We start from the raw sequence: 19,415 nt of genomic DNA, 5'->3' as shown, positions 1-19,415 counted from the left end.
GCTGATGAAGATCATGTGATGTGACCAAAAGGTGCAGAACAGCAACTAAATGCATCTTGAGCTGAGATTGTGTCAGCTGTGATATTTTTGTTTTTATTCGAGGTGAACAGTTTTTGGAAAAACAATTGAGGACATTGATTTCCTCATATTTGTGACACAATATGACACCATCACAGAATGATACCAGTATACAGAATAAATTAAACACTGCACGAGTTGTTTTCTTTATTTTTAACATTACTGAAGGTCTCCCTCATCCCTAAGATATATTTCCATATATGCATGACTGCACTCTGTTGTCATTCTGTACAATGAGGCAAAATCTCACATCAGGTTGTTTTGTAGGAAATATAATTAACCACAATTCAAACATTTTTTTTACAGATTTACAACATAAACTGAAGTCAGTGTGACTTGATGACATTTTCATCCTCTCTCCTTTTTATTTTGAACTGCGGGCTGAAAAGACGTTAAAAAAGAGGGTTTTAGCTGGTTTATCTTTGGTACATTAGCACATACAGAACAAAACAATTAAAAAAGGCACTTGAACTAAACAAAATCCTGATCCCGAATTGCTTTGGGGGATTATGTGAAATGTTCTGTGAGAAAGGAGGAGCTTTTATTCAAGAAAATAGTGTAAATGGAGAAAACAAAGAAGAAAATGCAGGCAAAGGTACAAGGAGAGTGGGATAAACAAACATTTCCGGTCATTTCATATCGTCTCAGAAATGTGAGCACACCTTCCTGAAAATATCAAAACATCTCTCAGGTAGAAAAACACACTAGAACAAGCTAGATTTTTGCAGCACATAAAAATGTTTTGTGTGTCAGCTTGAACAGGCTGGCTCCATCTGATGGAGATGTGGCTGGCACAAAGCATGCTCACAAAACTAGAGGTTAATGGATCGAAGGTGCCACACCAACCACGGCCCCCTTGGAAGACAGTGTGAAAAATGTTGTGTGCTCAGGGGAGCTAATCCAACAGTCTTTCTGTCTCTGCCAGAGTGGCTCTTAGTTCCCAGCAGGTCCCTTCACATCCAGAGACTGGTGGGCGGCCCCTGCCTGGAGGTTGCAGGCTGACGGGTCACAGTAACCATTAGGACCAGCTGCACCGGGAGGCCCAGGTACACCGGGCTGTCCAGGAACGCCAGGAGGACCCCTCTGCCCGTCCCGACCGTCCTGACCGTAGCCAGGTTTGCCTGGCTCACCTGTGATCACAAAATTCATTTCAGGATGCTAGTTGCTAGATTTAAATGATCACATTTTTTAAGTCTATGTTAATACAAAAGTCACATGCCCTCATATGAAAGAGTTTTTGGTTATTGTAATCATTCGTCCTGTCCATTCTGGCCTTCCTAACTCGATTTCAATGTAAGTGATGGGGGGATCCACAGTCTTCTTGTAAAATGACCTGTAAAAATCAGCTGAAGCTAATATGAGGCAGTCTGAGTTGGACAAATCAAGGGCATCTTTCAGAGTTTTTTAGTGCCAAATTGCCTCTTTGTGTTTCCTCGACAGTTTCATTGTTGAGCTGCGGTAGAGGAACAGTAAAAAAAGAGGGAATCTGGTTTAAAAAGACTATAACTTTGGTAGATACCCACTTGATTTGTCCAACTCAGAATGCTGAACTTGCAACATATTTTTATACCAAACAAGGAGGGTGTGGATTTTCTCCCCCATCTCTCTTAACACGTTAACAGCAGATCTCTTTAGGACCAGCATGGACAGGCGGCGTGATTATAGCGACCAAAAACTGTTTGAATGTACACATGAGAATGTGAGTATTGTTTTAAGACAGACTTGTACCAACCCTTTAAGATAGAAGGCAAAGGCAAAATTGACTCACCAGGAAGTCCAGGAGCTCCTGGTTGACCTTTAGGTCCTCGCACAGTGGGCCCTCTGGAGCCTCTGTCTCCCATTTCACCTGTAACACGTATTATGTAAAGGAGATAATTGGGTACAACAAACAAAGACAAACATGTCATTGTTTTAATTGATGTATGATTATCTCACATCACCCAAAACAGCAACACATGCCAATATATTCATTACCTTTAGGTCCTTTTGCTCCTATAATTCCTGGTGGCCCTTTGAGTCCTGGAAGGCCTCTTGCTCCAGCCTGCCCAGGGAAGCCATTATCTCCCGGGGTCCCAGGAGGCCCTGGAGGTCCAGGTTTTCCAGGTAAACCAGCAACGCCAGACTCTGGCCTCCGTAAACTAGCAGCTAACTGGGCCAGCTGTTCTGTTGGAGCACAACAGGAAGAAGATGATGAACCTGATGAACCATTAGATGCAAAACTGGCACCAAGACAAGACTGTTTCCAAACAGTTGTAGCTGGCAGTTATCAAGGGAACTTTTAAGACATAACACTTTGTAATAAATCATGCCGTAGCATAAGAAGGCTCATTTCTGAAAGCCCAAAGCAACTCTCATAGAGGAGATGGTCCAACAGTTCTTGTACTTGATTTCAAAGTGAGGCAGAGTGAGGTGAAACTGTGGTCACGATATCCCTCAAGCTTCTCCTGTTTTTCAACCATTTTCCATAGAACCTCAGTAAATTGAGCAGAAAGGAGATAATACTCTTTATTTCCAGCAATCAGCGACAGAAAATATATGTTCATGAAGCAACAGATCTAATATTAATCTCCTGTGGCTCCTTGCTGCATGGTATTTTGCACTTAAGATTCCAGCTTCCTGGCTCCTGACGAAAATTCATGCAGCTGCTGCTTGACTGCTCTTTTTTAAGATTTCCTTTCCAGGCAGACTCTTTGCTTGGAGCAGAGGAGTGCAGGTCTGCTGGAGGTGAAATTAATTTTTCAGCACATTGGGTATAAAAAAATCATGAGTGTAGGAGATGAGTTGTGGAGACGTAAGAGCAATAGAATGAAGAGAACAGAGGTTGTGACTTCAGTGAGACATGTTCTAAAGCTCGGAGAAAGGAATCTTTCATCCATCAAATAAACAAAGACTGAAGCATATTTCATGTTTTGGTTATGAGACCTTCCCTTTCTGAACTTTAGAGGATTCAGCAACCGCCCAGATCAATGAGACAACGGTGGGGCGGCTCTATGTGTGGTTGTGTAATGAGGCAGTCTGGGGAAGATTAAAGTCATGAAATGAGGCACAAGGGAATGATAAATGGGGTCAAAGGCCTATCAGTTCTTACCTTGCATGACTCGCATGCAAACTTGCTTGATGTGCTGATCACTTGGCTCTTTACCCTGGAAGGAAAAAGATGACTTAATAGATTTCATGACAGTGTCAACTCCAAAGTACTGTTATCAAGTGAAAACAGCACTCCTCCTGTTCTACTGACTTGCTTTCACAACAACTGAAAGATTACTTGGTCCTCTTTGGTTATTCTTGGACTTCTAAATCCTGTTTAATAATAAACTCAAAGTGCACTGTGGTTAAGCTGAAAATAAGGCATCCTTCCTCTTCTCCTGAAAAGTTGACATTTTGGAGGTACAAGGGTTTCCCCTTTCAACAACACAGGTATTTATATACATTTGAGTTGGGATTTTACCAATCTCGATAACGAAACGCTCCTTTTTCTCGCCTCCTCTACAGGGATGTCAGAGTGTAGGTGAGCCTGGACCAAATGGGGGTTCAATTCCTGATTCACTGAAGACTTAGGTGGGTGCAAACATTTTAAATTCCCAACAAAACAACATTTTCAGAGCATCTTACTTATGTGGTTAGATATATTCCCTTCTGCTGCACAATATTGGGGTTTAGTGTTTTAGAGTTTATTGTACAAGTTAACATTATAAGAAGGACATCAGAATAACAAAGATAAAAGTGTGCAGGGAGAAGTATTCAGCCCAGAGGGACTTATTAATGGCCTCTATCTCAGCATTTTTTTAAATATGTTCTGTAGACTTTAAGGAAGAAATACTTCCAAAAGTTAGTACTCCTATATCTTCTTGACACTTGACACTAACAAGTAAGAAGCTTTGTGAAAATAAGTATTAGATGACAGTGTGGTTGATTAGGAGTGGACCTGTACAGGACACAGTTTTATTCAAGATTTTAAGCAAATGAGATGTCAGTTAGGAAAAGAAAGGATATGACTGGAGTGAGAAAGGTTCAAAACACTTTCATGGCTTTTTTGTTTCTGCCAACTAGCACTTTCAATGCAATAAAGTCAGGATTTTGATGTCAAATACAAGAAAACGAAAGTTGTGCAAAGTGCTCGTATTGTTGGTAAATTGTCTACTGTACGTAAAGTAAATTTGATTATGAGGACAAATAGTAGTTTTCCATTTTTGGGACTTTAAGCATGAATAAAACCAATAACATAACACCAAACTGTCACCTGACACTGTCTTTCACCGACTATACAGGCGGTAGACAAAACATATTAGAAAGTAGTGTGTAGAAGAAACAAATCACAACTGAAGTGATCAAATTTCAGTTGTGATCACATCACTTCAGATTTAAAGACCATTTCCATGAGATGATTCCATTATTTAAGTCTTAATACTAAATCAGAACTTTTCAGCTTCAGAGTTTTGGTCAAGGATACTTGGCTTGTTTCTTTCTCACTCTGTCATACTGCTGCACAGGTATTGTAGGTATCCTCACACACTTTCTCTAAACTTTTGCCTTGAAAGTGTTTTCTCTTGGACTTACCGCAGGACCCTGGGACCCTCTGACTCCAGGTAGACCCCTGTTCCCCTGCATGCCCCGAGGTCCAGGTGTGCCGGGCGGCCCCTCAATGCCAGGCTGGCCTCTGCTTCCCTCAGGACCTCGTCTGCCAGGCTCGCCAATGTTACCGACCTTAACAGAAAATAAGATACCAGACCAGAGAAATATTACAAAGCTGCAGCACTTTCTCAGTTTCTCACCACAGAAAAACACTGAGACACCAGGTAACGATAATCTGTTTGAACTCACCTCTCCTTTAGGTCCAGGTTCTCCTGACTCACCCTATAACAGCATTTACAAAACACAGAGGATGGAAACAGGGACAATAGTACTCTGGTGAGATTCTATTTTTGAATAGAGATGTTGAATAGTTAAATTAATAGTGTTGATGTAACAACTTACAACATCCCCTTTGTCTCCAGGGCTTCCCTCTTCACCTTGTACTCCCTATGAAAAAACAGTCTGTAAATGATTTATGCAAAGCAGCTCACTTGTTATTTCAATGCACCATTACTATTAAGTGAGAATCAATATTTTGTATATTTAAGATATCATACCTGCTCTCCTTTGGGTCCTGCTTCTCCACGTTCTCCCTGTAATAAACGAAAGGAAAATGCGTTAACTAAATAAATGATCGTTGCAGAGTGGTGTGGCTTGCTGAATTTAGAATAATTGTCTACACTAGAGAGAGTTGATCAGCTGTTTGTTGTTGAGCGTTAATCTCTCTCTTACTGCTTAAGACAATAGTCCTAAATCTGAAAAGGTGTCTGAAAGGCTCTGTGGTATTTTCTTACCCTCTCTCCTTTCACCCCGGGCAGGCCAGCAGGACCAGGGAGACCAGGAAGGCCGGGGTCACCTTTGGGTCCCTTTAACAAAAAAACATGTACATCTGATGAGTCATCTAAGCAGGGTTATATAAAGTATGTTGAGATCCACAGCAGCCTTTAGAAGACACAATAATGCACTTTGCTTTTCATTTTTAAGTTATTTCATAAAGCATAACACCTGTTAACATTGCTGAAATTGCTCAAGTATCAGTAGTTATATAGTAGGTTATAGTATAAAACTAACCTAACTTAGCATTGCTGCTTATTCTCTCGGGCATGTTTGTGTGTGCCATATTCCCCCTTTGATCACTGACCGACTGTCTGAGGAATGCCAGGAGAACAGAGAGCTCATTCAGCCCGCTGCTTACTGGTCTCCCCTTACTGTGAAAATAGACCTCATGTGAGATCTAGCCTCTATTCTCTGAGACATTCCAGTGAAACAACAGCCAGGGCTATACACTCCGAGGCTTCCCTCCTTTCAGCTTCTCTCATTCAAAGTATCAAAAAAGCAAGAGGTAAGTATTGTTTGGTGCCTCTCCTTGTGTATGCATATATTCTATGTATTAGTAATAATGATTGTTGGATGCACACTGGCTGCTAAGGTTTTAATAATGCCTATTTTCAAAATAAAAGCATAAAGACTAAATATAAAAATCGAAATCAATTAGTTAAGATCTAAATATAATTTAATTATGCTTTACAACTCATGTGTTTATAACTTACCCTGGCACCTGGCTTGCCGGCTGGACCCAAAGGGCCTTGCTGTCCTATATCTCCCTGTAGGGAGGAAGAAGAGAAAATGATGAGAAGGGTTGAGTTTAAAATTAACATACAAACAAAATAAAGAAATTCAAGCAGGCAAAATACTCACAGGTTCACCAATAGGTCCAACAGGTCCCACCTCTCCCTGTTCTCCGCGCTCACCCTGTGATGTGACAGAAAAACGACACCGTGACACAAAAGAGGTGACAAAAATCCCGACAGCTGTTTAACATGTGCCGCTCACACTTACTGTTTTGCCAGCAGGTCCCATTGTTCCAGAAAGGCCTGATAGACCGGCATCTCCCTGTGCAGAAACAACCAAAGTTGCTTTCAGATTTTGACAATTTAAAAAAATGAATGCAAGAAACAAATGATAATATTTAATAATTGATCAAGCAAACAACCTTAGGGCCACTCAAGCCTTTTGGTCCAGGTGAACCAGGCAAACCCTAGAGAACAGAGAACATGTCTTGAAGAGATACAACACTAACAAGGACAACAATTTCTTACAACAAAGGAGAACTATTTCTAGCAGGAAGTGTCATTCCTAAAAGAAAACACACCTCACTGTGAGAAACACTGGAGCGTAAAAGCGGAAAAAATGTACATTTGTTTGAGCTTTTGACCCAAATAAGCTGAAGGTGATAAAAGTGGATATTTAAATCAGGTGATGACTCTTTCTTAATGCTGCCACAGGCAGGCTGTTCATGCCAACTGATTCTCATTAGTGCCGTTCATTAGACTAATCACAGGTTAGAGGGCTGTAAAAACTTAATTCTGCCTGAGGAAGACAGTGATTACTGTCTCTACTGCTGTATGTGTATAATATCACAGAGAGACGGAATTCTATAGTATTTGCTTGAAATGTCAAACTACAGAAAATAAGTCAACTTTACTATATATTATAAAATACGAGATGCAAAAACATTCTTCTGACTGCTATTTGTTACTCCAAAACAGATGTGGAGATGAGTATTGTACTGCAGCTATGGTGCTTTAAACTGCTCCTGGTGAGTTTACTCAGGTGCATCCAATCAGAGTCAGTCTTGACAGTTAGAGGTCAAAGGTCACACTCACAGGAAGCCCCTGAAGTCCGACCTCTCCAGGAACTCCTGCCTTCCCAATGTCTCCCTGCAGGGAAACAGACAATGAAAGAATTAAGTGAATACTGCTCCTAACAGCCAAATAGCCAATACATTTTAATACATTTAAGTGTAACATTAAAGCGTACTAGTTTTATAAATAAAGTAGTAGAAATTATGCTCTACCTTTGCTCCGGGCATCCCTGGAATACCCTCGCGACCGTCCACACCCGGTAAGCCCTGGTGATAAAAGGCACAAACTAAAATGAGTTCACAATGTATCCGAATATTAAAGCTTTTCTTTCTTATCATTGATCAGACACTCACAGCCTCTCCCTTGGGACCTGGAAGACCTGTGATTCCTCTCTTCCCTTGAATACCCTGAACAACAAATTAACAGTACATTTAGTCAATTTGTTAAAAAGTGTACAAACCAGTGAGTCAGCGTTTATTTTCTCCATCTGAAAATGTTAATATTGTCGATGTGCCTACTAACCGTTTCACCTTTAGGTCCAAGCTCGCCCATCACGCCTCTCTGGCCTCGATCCCCCTGAAATAATGCATTGAATCATATCCTGCTCGTACATACCGCATTTGCTGCAAAAATAAAAGTGTTTGCATCGTGAGATAAACTTACAGTTGCCCCTGCAACACCCTGGGGACCTGGATCTCCATCGAGACCTCGAGCTCCCTGCCAGAGAACAATATTAGTGTAGGTTTTATAATCTCTTTAAAGAATAAACATTTGAATAGACAACTATTAATGGAATTCACCCTGAATTTGCAAGTAATTAAGGAAGAATCTGACGTATTTGAAAGGTAGCATGGGCTTAAAAATCATAGAAGCACTTACCATCTCTCCCTTGGGGCCCATCATTCCTGTGGCTCCACGAATTCCCTGAGGACCCTGAAATAACAAACAGATCCAACAGGTGCCTCAGTGAAAAAGAGAAGCTGACACAGTAAACAGCAAACTGTAACTTGAAAGACTATAATATCATCTGATAAATCCAGTATCTAACCATTGGTCCTTGAGCTCCGACCTCCCCTGGACTTCCCTGGTCTCCCTCCTCACCCTGAGTGAATGAAGGAGAAACAACATGAGCAGAAAAACAGCATGAAGTCAATCAGATGAAACACACAGCAAATTTAACCACATTGTAAGTGTGAAACCACATCCAAACATATGATGCAATCCAGTGGCATCCCATCGGCCAGCCAACAGGCTGCTCCTATGAACTGTGGTAATTAGAAAATGAGGCAGCCATTTCTAAAATGTCTTTAATACCCACTTTTTAATGGATTGCAAGGGCGCAAAAGCAGATGATTTAACTCCAAATTACCATTCTCCTGCTTTGCAAATTACAAATAATTTATACGCTGACTCTGTGGTAGACCTGAGGAGGCATATCCATTAAGTAAGATAGTGGTTTGGGTCTGAGGCTGCACACAATTTCTGTCATTAAAAAGGCAATTTCTTCTTTTAATTATGTGTATTAGAAATGGCTATTAAGGCATGTAAACAATACATAGCTGCTATCAAATATTACACACCAAACAGAAATGAAAGCGATGAAAACAGGTCAGCATTTGTTTACATCATAGAGCAAGAGAGAAATGGGAACATATTCTTAATTCTGCTTGGGTGTCTGATACAAAAAAAAAACAGAATTAATTTTCTTCTAATGGAGACAATGTTTTTGTTCTCCAAAAAGAGGAAGATGAGTCAGCCAGACTGTTGAATCATTAAAAGAAATGTCTTCAATTTCTGGTGGTTTGAGTAAAAACAAAGGCTAAAAATATCTCGTCTTTGTTTATTGCCATAGATTTTTTATGATATTGTTGTATGTGATATGTAATTACTGGAATATATCACTGTTTCTGTTTATTTCAAATACAAAAAGAAGCATTGCGTGGTTTGTGTATGTAACTGGGTCACATCTTTTGTGCGTCCCATGTGCTGTCTTTCAAATACATACTTATTTTATATTTCAATATTCTTCTTCAATATCATGAAATTATAACCTTTCATCCCCAGCACAACATCTGGTTATTCTATTGTTAACTTTAGTTCAGATTCATATTTGTGAATTTGTGAGTGGAAAAGAGGCAAAAGGCCCCTCAAATGAAACTTCCAGTGAAGGAGAAAATCATTCCCGGGGACGGAGCGCAGACTGACAGTAAATCATAAACTGGCACGGGGTGATAAAGGGAGATAGGCCCAGACTCATTTCCATTTATATAGTGCATAGACACATTACAGGGAGAGGGTAGTTGTGCTTGAACATCATTTCAAATAAATCATCCTTCGTGCATTACAAGGACTCAGAGGCATTACACACAGACATGTATCGCTTCCGCTTGAAATAGAACATCACAAATAATACTTGTCTCAAAGGTGCCGGGAATCCCTTTCTTCACTTTTAAATCATGCATATTATTTTTCTGATGTGGGGCAATGTGGCACGTGTGACAGTTGTAGGGGGAAATTCATGTTTTTAAGTAACTATTTATGCAGTTTTATGTGAGTAATGTTGTTGATGTTTAGAACATTTCACATGACTAGAAATACTTGGCTTTGGGTTTTCAAACAAGTATTTTCCCCTAAATTGAACCCATTTTACCTTGTGCCCTTGTTTCCCAGGTTCTCCTGCTTCCCCTTTTACACCTTTGTGGCCCTTGAAACATGCAGAGAATAAAAGGAACACCCATTAAAGACTATTTTGGGACACGAACATGATTTTAGTGCGACACAAAACACCTCAACTCTGCTACTCACCTTCATGCCAGGAAGACCAGGATGTCCAGAGGTCCCAGACGGACAAGAGTTTGGACACTAAACAACAACATAAAAGTCAGAAAATATTCCTCACATGTTATGCAAAAAAAATGTAATTTACAATCTCCAGAAAAGGAAGCTTTACCAGGTCGGCACTGCCTAGCATTCCAGCTGCACCCTGAAATTTAGAGAAAATACAAGTTTACAGTTTTATATTGTAACTGATCAACATCATCATTATCATAAGGAGCTTGTAAATCACTGGAGGAAGGACGGCAGTGTGCAGCGGTGGCATCACTAACAAGGCCCAGTTCATTTCATGGCTGCATGATGCTCCTTCCCTTGTGAAATATAAAGTCAAATGTAATCATTTGCAAATCTTGTGTCACTTACTCTGGGCCCTGTTGGTCCACGGGGTCCCTGTGGCCCTCTCACACCCATGGCCCCCTGTGGAAAGACATAAAATGTGTCAAAAGCTACACAAAGAGAATAAATGCATTGGGCTCTCCACCGCCCAATACCGCTGATCACTGAATACAATTTGATTTTTTCTTCAAGTCTGCAAATAAAGTTAAGTTTAGTTAGCACACCTGTTATATGTGCAAATACTCTTACAGGGGAATTTTAAGTTGCTATTTTTACTTTGTAAGTCCATATTTTCATGTGTAGTAAGAGGTGATGCTAATTTAAATGTACTATGACACATTGAGAGCTAAACCCAGATTGCAACCCTAACTGTATATCCAAAATCACTGCTTTGAAATCAAATGTAAGCTGGTGCTGACAACTTTAGCCCTAGGGCAAAATTAGAATAAAAATAAATCAACCTATAATGTAAATATAAATTCTGGGTTATAAAGTACCAATGAAAATTACCCAGAGGCAATTTAGTCAGATGAAAAGCTGAATATTTTAGATTTTGTGTTGACTTTCTTGCCGTAAATCCATTTCTAAAACATCTCAGAATTTGTGAAATAAAATACTGAATCTATCTGTCTTCAATTTGACACAACAATGTTTAAACATCAACGTGTTTTATCATAGATTTGTGAGGGTTCAGGGGCTGTACCTCTTTCTCTAGTTTATTGACACTACAGTATATAGTGCTGTACAGTACAGATACATTGTGTTTATATGAATCAAATTAAGACTTTGTAATGATGGAAGATATTTGAAATCATCTGTAGAAGGTTTAAATGATGCTGGTGAATCCAGTGAAATTGGCATCACCTACATACAGTATTTTTCATTTCAGCTTGGAATGACTTTCAATTTTTTGTTATCACATCTTATCTGTCCTTGGCCAGTGGTAGCATACCTCCACTTCAATGCTCATGCTGGTAGAATTTGATGCTGCAGTGTATTTTCTAGCCTGTAGTCCTAATTTAAAACCGAGTAAAAGTCCATTGCTCTGTCTCTACTCACAAGTGGTCCAGCTTTTCCCACTTCACCTGAAAGTCCTCCAGGCCCGGGTGGTCCCTGTTCAAAGTCACAGGTTTCAAGTATTCAATATTAACACATTTTTGATAAAGACTAAAAACATTTAATATAAACTGTGGCAGTGATTGTGTAGCATAAACAAATTACTTACGGGGGGTCCATCTGGCCCAACACCCTAAAGAGAGACATACAGTATGACTCAGTGTGATATATATAATTTGGTGTACACAAGACTAGAAACACTTATATATCATTTCCAGTTGGTCATGGTTGATCTGATCCTTGGAGGAAATGCTACTCACAGCTGCTCCACGAGGTCCAGGTTTTCCAGGTTCACCCTAAAGGATGAAGATCAATAAATACATTAGATACACAGACAGGTGTTGAAACAAATACTGAAGCACTGTGTTCAGATAAAATTGAGCTGTGTGAGCCTGCAGACGGTCCGAGTTAACATTCCTCCAGCTCATCACATGACTGAGCTGGGCACACTTGACCCAGCAATGTTTAGCCTAATGAGGGCCGATGTTGGGGCTTCATTCCCCACGGAGATTACACAGAAGACTTGCAGGATTAAGTCTCATTTGTCATGAGGAATTGGTTTATGCACTGCGGCTCTCGCTGCCATGCCAAAAGACTGGACAGCAGCTTGGCACCATTTCACTGACAGTCTCTGAAGCAGGAAAGCAAAGGCTCATTAGTCACTCACTTTCTGTCCGGGGGGACCGTCGGGCCCAGGATCTCCAATAGGGCCCGTCAAACCCTGCAGAGAAGAGACATCATGCTTAACTAATACATTATAACAAAACTCCCAGTACTTCAGCACCTATATATTTCCACCTTATATTTGAAAGTTAAATGTACCTTCTACCTCAGTAGGCAATACTTCCCCCCCCTCTCTGTCAATATTTCTAAATTCAGCATCAGATCTCCATATGTTACATCATCATAACACAACCATACTCCAGTGGGAGGAGTCCTGTGTATTCATAAGTGGGATTAACTTGACTACAACACCCTCCTCTAATGTGCTTCAAAATATACTGCACTGCAGCTTCATGTTCGTCAGTCACATTGAGATTAAAGCTCCGGTTTCTAACATGTCATGATGTCCATGAGTGCGTGTGCAATTTAACAGACACACAGAAAAAGTCAGCACCAGGGCAGAGGGCAAAACTCTCAGACTGCAAACTAAGCAGACAGCAACATTCCTCTGGCTCATTTCAAACAAGCGCACTGAAAGAAATCATTCCACACTGTTTTGAGGATTCTCAACGGGAGATACCAACAGCGGCCAGCCAACAAAGCTGCTATTGTTTTCAGAATCCTGGTAGGGATGTATCAAGGTATAACGCAGGCAATGAATTGTAAAATGTACATTTTTATAATAGTTTATAACAACACATTCTGAAGGATTGTTGAAATAAACCTTTAAGGTGAACTCACCTACAGCCCCTCTTTGTCAATCTATCATCAGCACCAGTATTATGTTTGGATGTTTTCCTAACCCTCCTTTAAACTCTGAAGGGAGCAAAGTTAATTACACTCGGGCCCTGGTTTACCCTGTTACAAAGGAAATCTGGATTTGTTCATCCTGTTTAATAAATTCCTCACATTTTTGCACACATTTCCCCAAGATCCCCTACTAAATCTGAAATTTCACCGCCCACTCTACAAGACCAATAAGTGCGAACATAGCCTATGTAGTGGGATAGTTCCACCCGCTTGCAGGCTTGTGGTGACCTTGCTGTGGCCAACAATGCAGCAAACACCAAATATATAAAATATAAAAGAGTACTCACATCATTTCCAGGAATTCCGGGTAATCCTGAAGAGCCGGGTTTACCTGCATCTCCATCAGGTCCCTAAAAACAAAAGTTCCACATAAGCACACAACTCAGTGAAAAGCCCTATAATGAAAAGCAATGCAATACATCATTTTAATTTATTATTAAATGTTATAGTTACAGGAAGACCATCCTCGCCATCGGCTCCCCTTTCCCCCTGAAACAAAAGAGATTTAATGCTTTAAGATGAGCAAATTGTGAACTATTTGCAAGATATTTGGCACATTATATGGACAATGTTACAGATCTGATAGCACTTACAGCAATGCCATCAATTCCTGGGACACCTGCAGGTCCAGGAGGGCCAGCAGGTCCTTGGCCCCTCTGAATAAAATAATAACAATAATATAATAAGAATATATCAGCTTAATTTCTAATATCAACCCTACCAATTTGTTGCCATTTTTTATATTGACATACTGCTACAGAGACAATGTGAAAAAAATGAGAACAGGTGCACCGACTTTTTGTAAGTTGACATTAGACATTAATACATACATACACTGAAATAGCTTGCAGCCCATAGGGCTGATTTCTGATTGCAGAATTCTTCAAGTTAAGATAGCACTTTTCAAAAATTAAAGTTTAAAAAGGAGACTCCAGACAAAAGTCGCATCCCTGACGTTTTTTCCGTGACAGATGTCCAATAACTTTACTAGATAAAACAATCTGAGCAACAATTGTAGGTCAAATGAAACTTTGTTATTTAGCATGAGCACAAGGAGAACACTCACCTGCACCTCTGTCACATCAGTCTATAGAGAAAATATAGAGAGACAAGAGAGAGAGAGAAACATAATAAGTCTTACTTGAGCGGAGCAGATAAGGACAAGTTGCAGAAGCAGAACCACAAGTGGCCCTCTAACGCTGGGGGCCCGAGCCATGATCTCCCCGTGAGCAGGAAAGGTAAAAGTAGTCCTTGCTCTGGGATTTGTTGGGTTGAAGGAGCCCCCGACAAAACAACCCAACTGAATCCGCTTCAGCTATCTAGACCAAGGTCCCACAGCTATCAGGGGCTCATGTATATTCATACAATGTTTGGTTACAGGAAGGGATTGGAGGATTTGCAAGGGGGACACCGCGGGGGAGGGGCCACGGCACAGACACCACCAATAGGCAGAGTCAGCGGGTTATTTAACCTCTGCTCTGACCCAAAATGATTTTATTCAAACTATAGTTTAGGTGTGACAAATTTAAGTTCGCACTCTAATCATCGATCATCTCTGGGGACGACTATATGGGGACAAGGGGAGCAGAAATTAAAGACACAGTTTGGATGCTGCTTGATTTTATTTCCCTCTCCATTAACAGCAAATTAGGCTCATCCAGCAAAACCAATACTTAAAGTTTATAACCGGTGGTCTGAGACCTCAAACTTATGTTATTTTAATTCTTCTTACCGATGTCCTGGCCGGGAGGTCATAACAAGCCTCGGTCCGGGCTCGCATCACGTCGCAGTGAATCAGCATTGACTGGAGTTCAAACTTTATAAATAAATGAAGGAAAATAATAGATTAGCACAACATCACCATAACAGATGCTCTTTCCATTAACGATTAAGCCCCAAGTCTGGATTTTCTGCAGCATACGATAAAAAGCAGAAAGCAGGCTATGCTTGCACAACACATTAGTTACAGTCTGTGTCTCATTATCGCAACATTACTGTGGGCTTTAAACGCCTATATAGGACTTATAATGTGGTTAATAAAGCTGGTAAATATTAAATCATGTCAGGATATGTTTTCGTGCGTAATTGTGCACAACGAAGACCCCTGAATCTTTGGAAACCATGCACCTGAGCTGCATGGTGTGGCACTGTCTGTGCACAGCTCGTATTCTTCGCCACAACCTGCAACAAATTCCACATATTTGTAGGTAAAGCCTGAATGGGGAGACGGCAGACTTAAACTACTGAACAATGTCACAGACAAACCAAACAGGAGGGTGAGAAAACACAGGGATTCCAAAACTTTTGCATGCCAAGGACCCCCCTAAGAAAACCTACAGAAACTCCTCACCTTATGATACATGTTTAAACAGGCGAGGGTCTATATGAATCAAAAGTGAGATAATCTATAAACAATCGATGGTCTTTCCTTCTCCAGTGTCAACATTACTGCTGCAGTAAGTAAGATGTTTTTAAATAATGATAATTAATTCAGTCATTATATATCAGTCAGAAAATATGTCACACTGGTAAAAGCTCTAACAAGTCATCATGTTGTATGAGCTCATTCTACATTTTGCATGTAGCCTAAACTTTAAGTAGCTAAATTGAATGAAGAGGCATCGCATGATTTCAGTCAAGAAGAAAGCAGGCTGAATGTTTCTCTTTGAAATCTAATGGAATAAGGGTATCAAGTGCCACAAAATGGAAATTGTCAAATAATGTTGTCTACCAGTGTTCCTGCTTTAATATAGTGCTTGTAGAACGTGATTACTTTCCACCCAATCTCCCTCCCCTAGGTGATGTGTCCAGGGATCGTTTGTGGCTCTGAAAGTGGGTGATACAGTTTAATGCTGTATACTGTGGTAGAATTAGCCTTTCTAAAATTTCAGAAATTTATAGGCCTTGCTTTAGTTGCAAAAGTTGTACTCAGTGCTATAACAGACGTACCGGAATTGCAATCACTGGGTTGTCCTTGAGCTTTCCTATCAACGTGAAGCCATCCACACTGACTTTTTGTCGGGGTGGCATACTCTGAGAACCGATCATGACACAGTCCACGAAAAGGGTAACGGAGCCCCTGCTGACATCAAGCAGGACTCTGTGCCACTGATCATTGAAAAGAAAAGCCAGGGGGCTGAAAACAACAGTCTGCCTCCCGGCGTCCAGCGCTGTGAAGGTAAACTCCAGAGACTTAAACTCTCCGTTGAGTCTGACGGCCAGCTGCTCGTTGTCATTCACATCCTGCATTTGCCAGATATTCCACTTTTTATTGATGGTGCTGTCACTCATGCGCAGCACGGCCACAAACGCAAACTCCTCAGGCAGTCCCGAGGGATAAGCTGATCTGAAGCATAGAGGGTGGACTATTATTAACCCCCAGGTTATACCTTCGAGGAAAAATCAATATTCCAATAAAGATTTATGATGTGTGTGATACTCTCCTGCAAACTGAACAATAATTGTATAATCTACTATATTCTATTTATAATGGTCAAATCATATATACAATGTCATACTTGTGCAGTATATTTTTAAGTTGTATTACAGAAGGAATGCGATGGTGCAGACAGGGTCTTTGTTGTTCAGGACCATGGACAGGGTAAATGGTGTAATACCAGCTCAACCACTGGGTGTCAGTGTTCACTCATGCAACTCCATTTTAACGGCCTGCAGCTTACCTCGTGCTGATTCTGAAGTTGAATGCTGGGCCTATTTGATAAGCAACGTGCTGAGGAGATGATCCAGTAACCTTTTTAACAGTTCCCCTTCTTGCCAGCTCAGCAATGTGGAACTGGGACATAATATAAAATCCTAAAGCGAACAGGGACAAAGGAGTGGTTAAATGCAAAATCCTCTTTGAAGTCATGTAAGTGTTATGATTCTTCAAGTGTTTACAATTAAGTGCCAAACAATAGACTGTATCGTTTTCTCTCTTTTTTAAAAAAAGCTATGGTATCATGAGATGATCTTTTACAGTTTCACAAACATACAGCATCTGCATGATATTTGTAAGTTTTACTGTAATATATATTCTTTCATAGGACTAATATTATGTAGTTATTTTCTGGTATGGGCAGGGCAAACGTCAAGCAAATAAAAACTGTGCTTAGTTTTTGTGAATCCACCTGGGAAATGATCCTCCCCGAAGTTGATCTGAGGGCACATGGTCTGCTGCTCCCTATGAATACCAACTTGAGATGAAAATTGCACAGCTGCAAGATGAAAACAGAAAGCAGCGTTAGTAGTCCAGGTCCGTCTGTGTGTGTGTGTGTGTGTGTGTGTGTGTGTGTGTGTGTGTGTGTGTGTGTGTGTGTGTGTGGGTGGGTGGGTGTGTGTGTTGTGGGGAGGAAATAAAAGCTCAGTGTTTGAAAAGCTGTGCCACTGCCTTAAATAAATATTAGGCTATCTCTGGCTGTTCGTGGTTTTCTCTTTAACACTTTAGCTCTAGATTTGCTCCAGTTTTTACACATCTGGACAGGAAGTTAAAGGTCTTTATCAAGTTTGAATAAATGGTTCACATACAACAGATTCTTCCTTTTTCCATTTGCCAAGCAGGGTGCCAGCATTGTATTAAACATTCGACATTGTTCAAATGTATGACTCATGGTTGATACTGGAATATTATATTTATAACATTATACTAGTGCCCCGCTCAATCTACATACAGGCACACAGCTGGACTCCCTTACCCAGCAATGTAAGTGCTGCTACACAGACCCACACAGGATACATGTCATACAATATAGATAAGACCAGCAGTTTGTATGGAGGGAAGACAAAATAATGTAAAAGCCTCATGGAAAAGAAACAATGTAGTTTATATAATATGTGCCCTATATAAATGAATATCAATTAGCAGAGTTTGTCTCTTCAACAACGAGGAACAGCAGTCACAAGTACAATGATTGATGATTGACATGCAAGCGAACGTGAAGAAATGTTCACGTTATTTTGTCTTTCTTTGTTAACATTATCTCACCAATTGCACCTTGCTGTGCAGACGACTACTTACTCTGAGAATGAAGTCCTGTGCAAAGATATTGTGGGATCACATAGCAGCAGCACAATGAGTACAGAAGGATATTTCTGAAATGCAATCAGAAAAAATAAACCCTTAACCATAACATGCACTTTGAGTGAGAAATGTATTAGTTTGCACTATGGCTGTCACTGTAGAATTAAAACTTTCAGACAGTATTGGCATCAATTACATGTCACATTAATCACAAGGTCACTAACAAGTACATGATTTACCTCTTGACTCCACCCATTTCATGGCTTGATCTGGAAATGAAAAAAAAAAAACACCTGCTGCTGGATGTTTCAACAGATTGACTTCCAGGAGAGAACAAGAGCCTAGATAGTTGCTCCCTCAACAGGAGTGAAGAACCTCAGGTTACAATGAGGGATCTCTTATAGTCTTGACTGTTGTAATTTATTTGGGGGAGTGAGTTAACAGTCTCCACAGTGTCAACTTTACATTCCACTGGAGTTCTCCTGCACCCACCTTGGATTTAATGCTAATGTTTCTTTAAGCACATAATCACAGTATTGAATCACATTTGTAGATCTATTTTCATGATTGTGTACCATAAGTAATACCAAGTAAATTAGCTGCAAATGTTACTCTGTGTTGGCTTTATTTGCCCAGCACTCTTGGGACCTACATTCTCTGTGATTTCTATGGTTGCAGGGTATTCGAACAACATTGTTTCCACTGCAGTCCAAACTGAAAATCAAGAGACGCTGACTAAGAAGCAATTCAAGCTGTGTTTGCTCCGTCAGGCCAAGAGGCAGAAAAAAAAACTCCTTTTTTAAGGAGGCAATTCCTGAAACAAGGTGTAGGACTTGTATTTTTTATTGTAGTGATAACATCCAGAATCTGTGGAAATGCATTGTTTATTACCAGGAAACCCAGCTTTCATGATATTTTCACAGGCAATGTGCTTTAAGAATTTGGAAATGTTACTGCAGGGAAATAAGAAATGAAAGTGCTGATTGTACATTAATGTCCCTCCCTCACATTTCCTCCCCATATCCTGCTATTCTTCACTTGTTTAATAAAGTGATAAATTGATTGCCCTCTAGAAGCGCTGATACATGAAATTTGACTTATCAGACCCAGAACTCACAGCACATACTGTAGAGAACAGCATGTAAGTTCTCTTTTGTTGGCAGGTTGCGTTAAGCCAAATCACAGTAGGTCTGCCAACTCAGGCATACAGGCAGGGAAGAAAATGCACAAGCCATAGAAAAGCATGTCAGATACATCCACCTACACAGCCTTGACTGGCCTATACCCAATGGGCCTAACAACACAAAGCTATGTAGTAGTAGTTCACAAGCACTTTTTAAAAA

The 19,415-nt window shown here is 40.3% G+C and overlaps 2 protein-coding genes across 2 annotated transcripts; both read right to left on the bottom strand.

The window, feature by feature from the left end:
- Positions 1-211: 211 nt before the first annotated feature.
- col9a1b (collagen, type IX, alpha 1b) lies at positions 212-14,394 on the bottom strand. Its single transcript, XM_044214913.1, has 32 exons — positions 14,197-14,394; positions 13,649-13,711; positions 13,509-13,544; positions 13,343-13,405; positions 12,250-12,303; positions 11,843-11,878; positions 11,692-11,715; positions 11,526-11,579; positions 10,494-10,547; positions 10,246-10,278; positions 10,101-10,157; positions 9,946-9,999; positions 8,344-8,397; positions 8,175-8,228; positions 7,959-8,012; positions 7,818-7,871; positions 7,649-7,702; positions 7,508-7,561; positions 7,317-7,370; positions 6,644-6,688; positions 6,490-6,543; positions 6,349-6,402; positions 6,201-6,254; positions 5,445-5,516; positions 5,208-5,243; positions 5,053-5,097; positions 4,900-4,932; positions 4,636-4,782; positions 3,167-3,221; positions 2,053-2,241; positions 1,847-1,924; positions 212-1,208 (listed from the first exon to the last, which is right to left on the bottom strand). The coding sequence occupies exons 1-32, from the start codon at positions 14,269-14,271 to the stop codon at positions 1,012-1,014; spliced, it is 2,040 nt and encodes a 679-aa protein (XP_044070848.1). The 5' UTR covers positions 14,272-14,394; the 3' UTR covers positions 212-1,011.
- LOC122884684 (collagen alpha-1(IX) chain-like) lies at positions 14,122-18,595 on the bottom strand. The gene is made up of 6 exons (XM_044214914.1): positions 18,312-18,595; positions 18,070-18,143; positions 17,183-17,269; positions 16,736-16,868; positions 14,788-14,871; positions 14,122-14,142 (listed from the first exon to the last, which is right to left on the bottom strand). The coding sequence occupies exons 1-5, from the start codon at positions 18,326-18,328 to the stop codon at positions 14,850-14,852; spliced, it is 333 nt and encodes a 110-aa protein (XP_044070849.1). The 5' UTR covers positions 18,329-18,595; the 3' UTR covers positions 14,122-14,142; positions 14,788-14,849.
- Between the last annotated feature and the right edge of the window lie 820 nt (positions 18,596-19,415).

The sequence above is a fragment of the Siniperca chuatsi genome, linkage group LG11 (assembly GCF_020085105.1).
Source record: "Siniperca chuatsi isolate FFG_IHB_CAS linkage group LG11, ASM2008510v1, whole genome shotgun sequence".
NCBI lineage: Eukaryota > Metazoa > Chordata > Actinopteri > Centrarchiformes > Sinipercidae > Siniperca > Siniperca chuatsi.
Note: the sequence above shows the minus strand (reverse complement) of the source record. Positions and strands in the feature narration are given on the sequence as shown.

Bases quoted from the DNA above. Each gene is read 5' to 3' on its own strand.
- col9a1b (XM_044214913.1), bottom strand. From the start codon at position 14,271: ATGGCTCGGGCCCCCAGCGTTAGAGGGCCACTTGTGGTTCTGCTTCTG. The intron at 10,548-11,525 runs GTGAGTAGAGAC...GTCTTTCCACAG, and splicing joins TGGGAAAAGCTGGACCACTT to GGGGCCATGGGTGTGAGAGG. The intron at 8,013-8,174 runs GTAAGTGCTTCT...GTTCTCTGGCAG, and splicing joins TGGGCCCCAAGGGAGAGATG to GGAGCTCGAGGTCTCGATGG.
- LOC122884684 (XM_044214914.1), bottom strand. The intron at 16,869-17,182 runs GTGGATTCACAA...TGTTCGCTTTAG, and splicing joins CGGGGAGGATCATTTCCCAG to GATTTTATATTATGTCCCAG. The intron at 14,872-16,735 runs GTAAGCTGCAGG...TTATTTATAAAG, and splicing joins AACTTCAGAATCAGCACGAG to TTTGAACTCCAGTCAATGCT.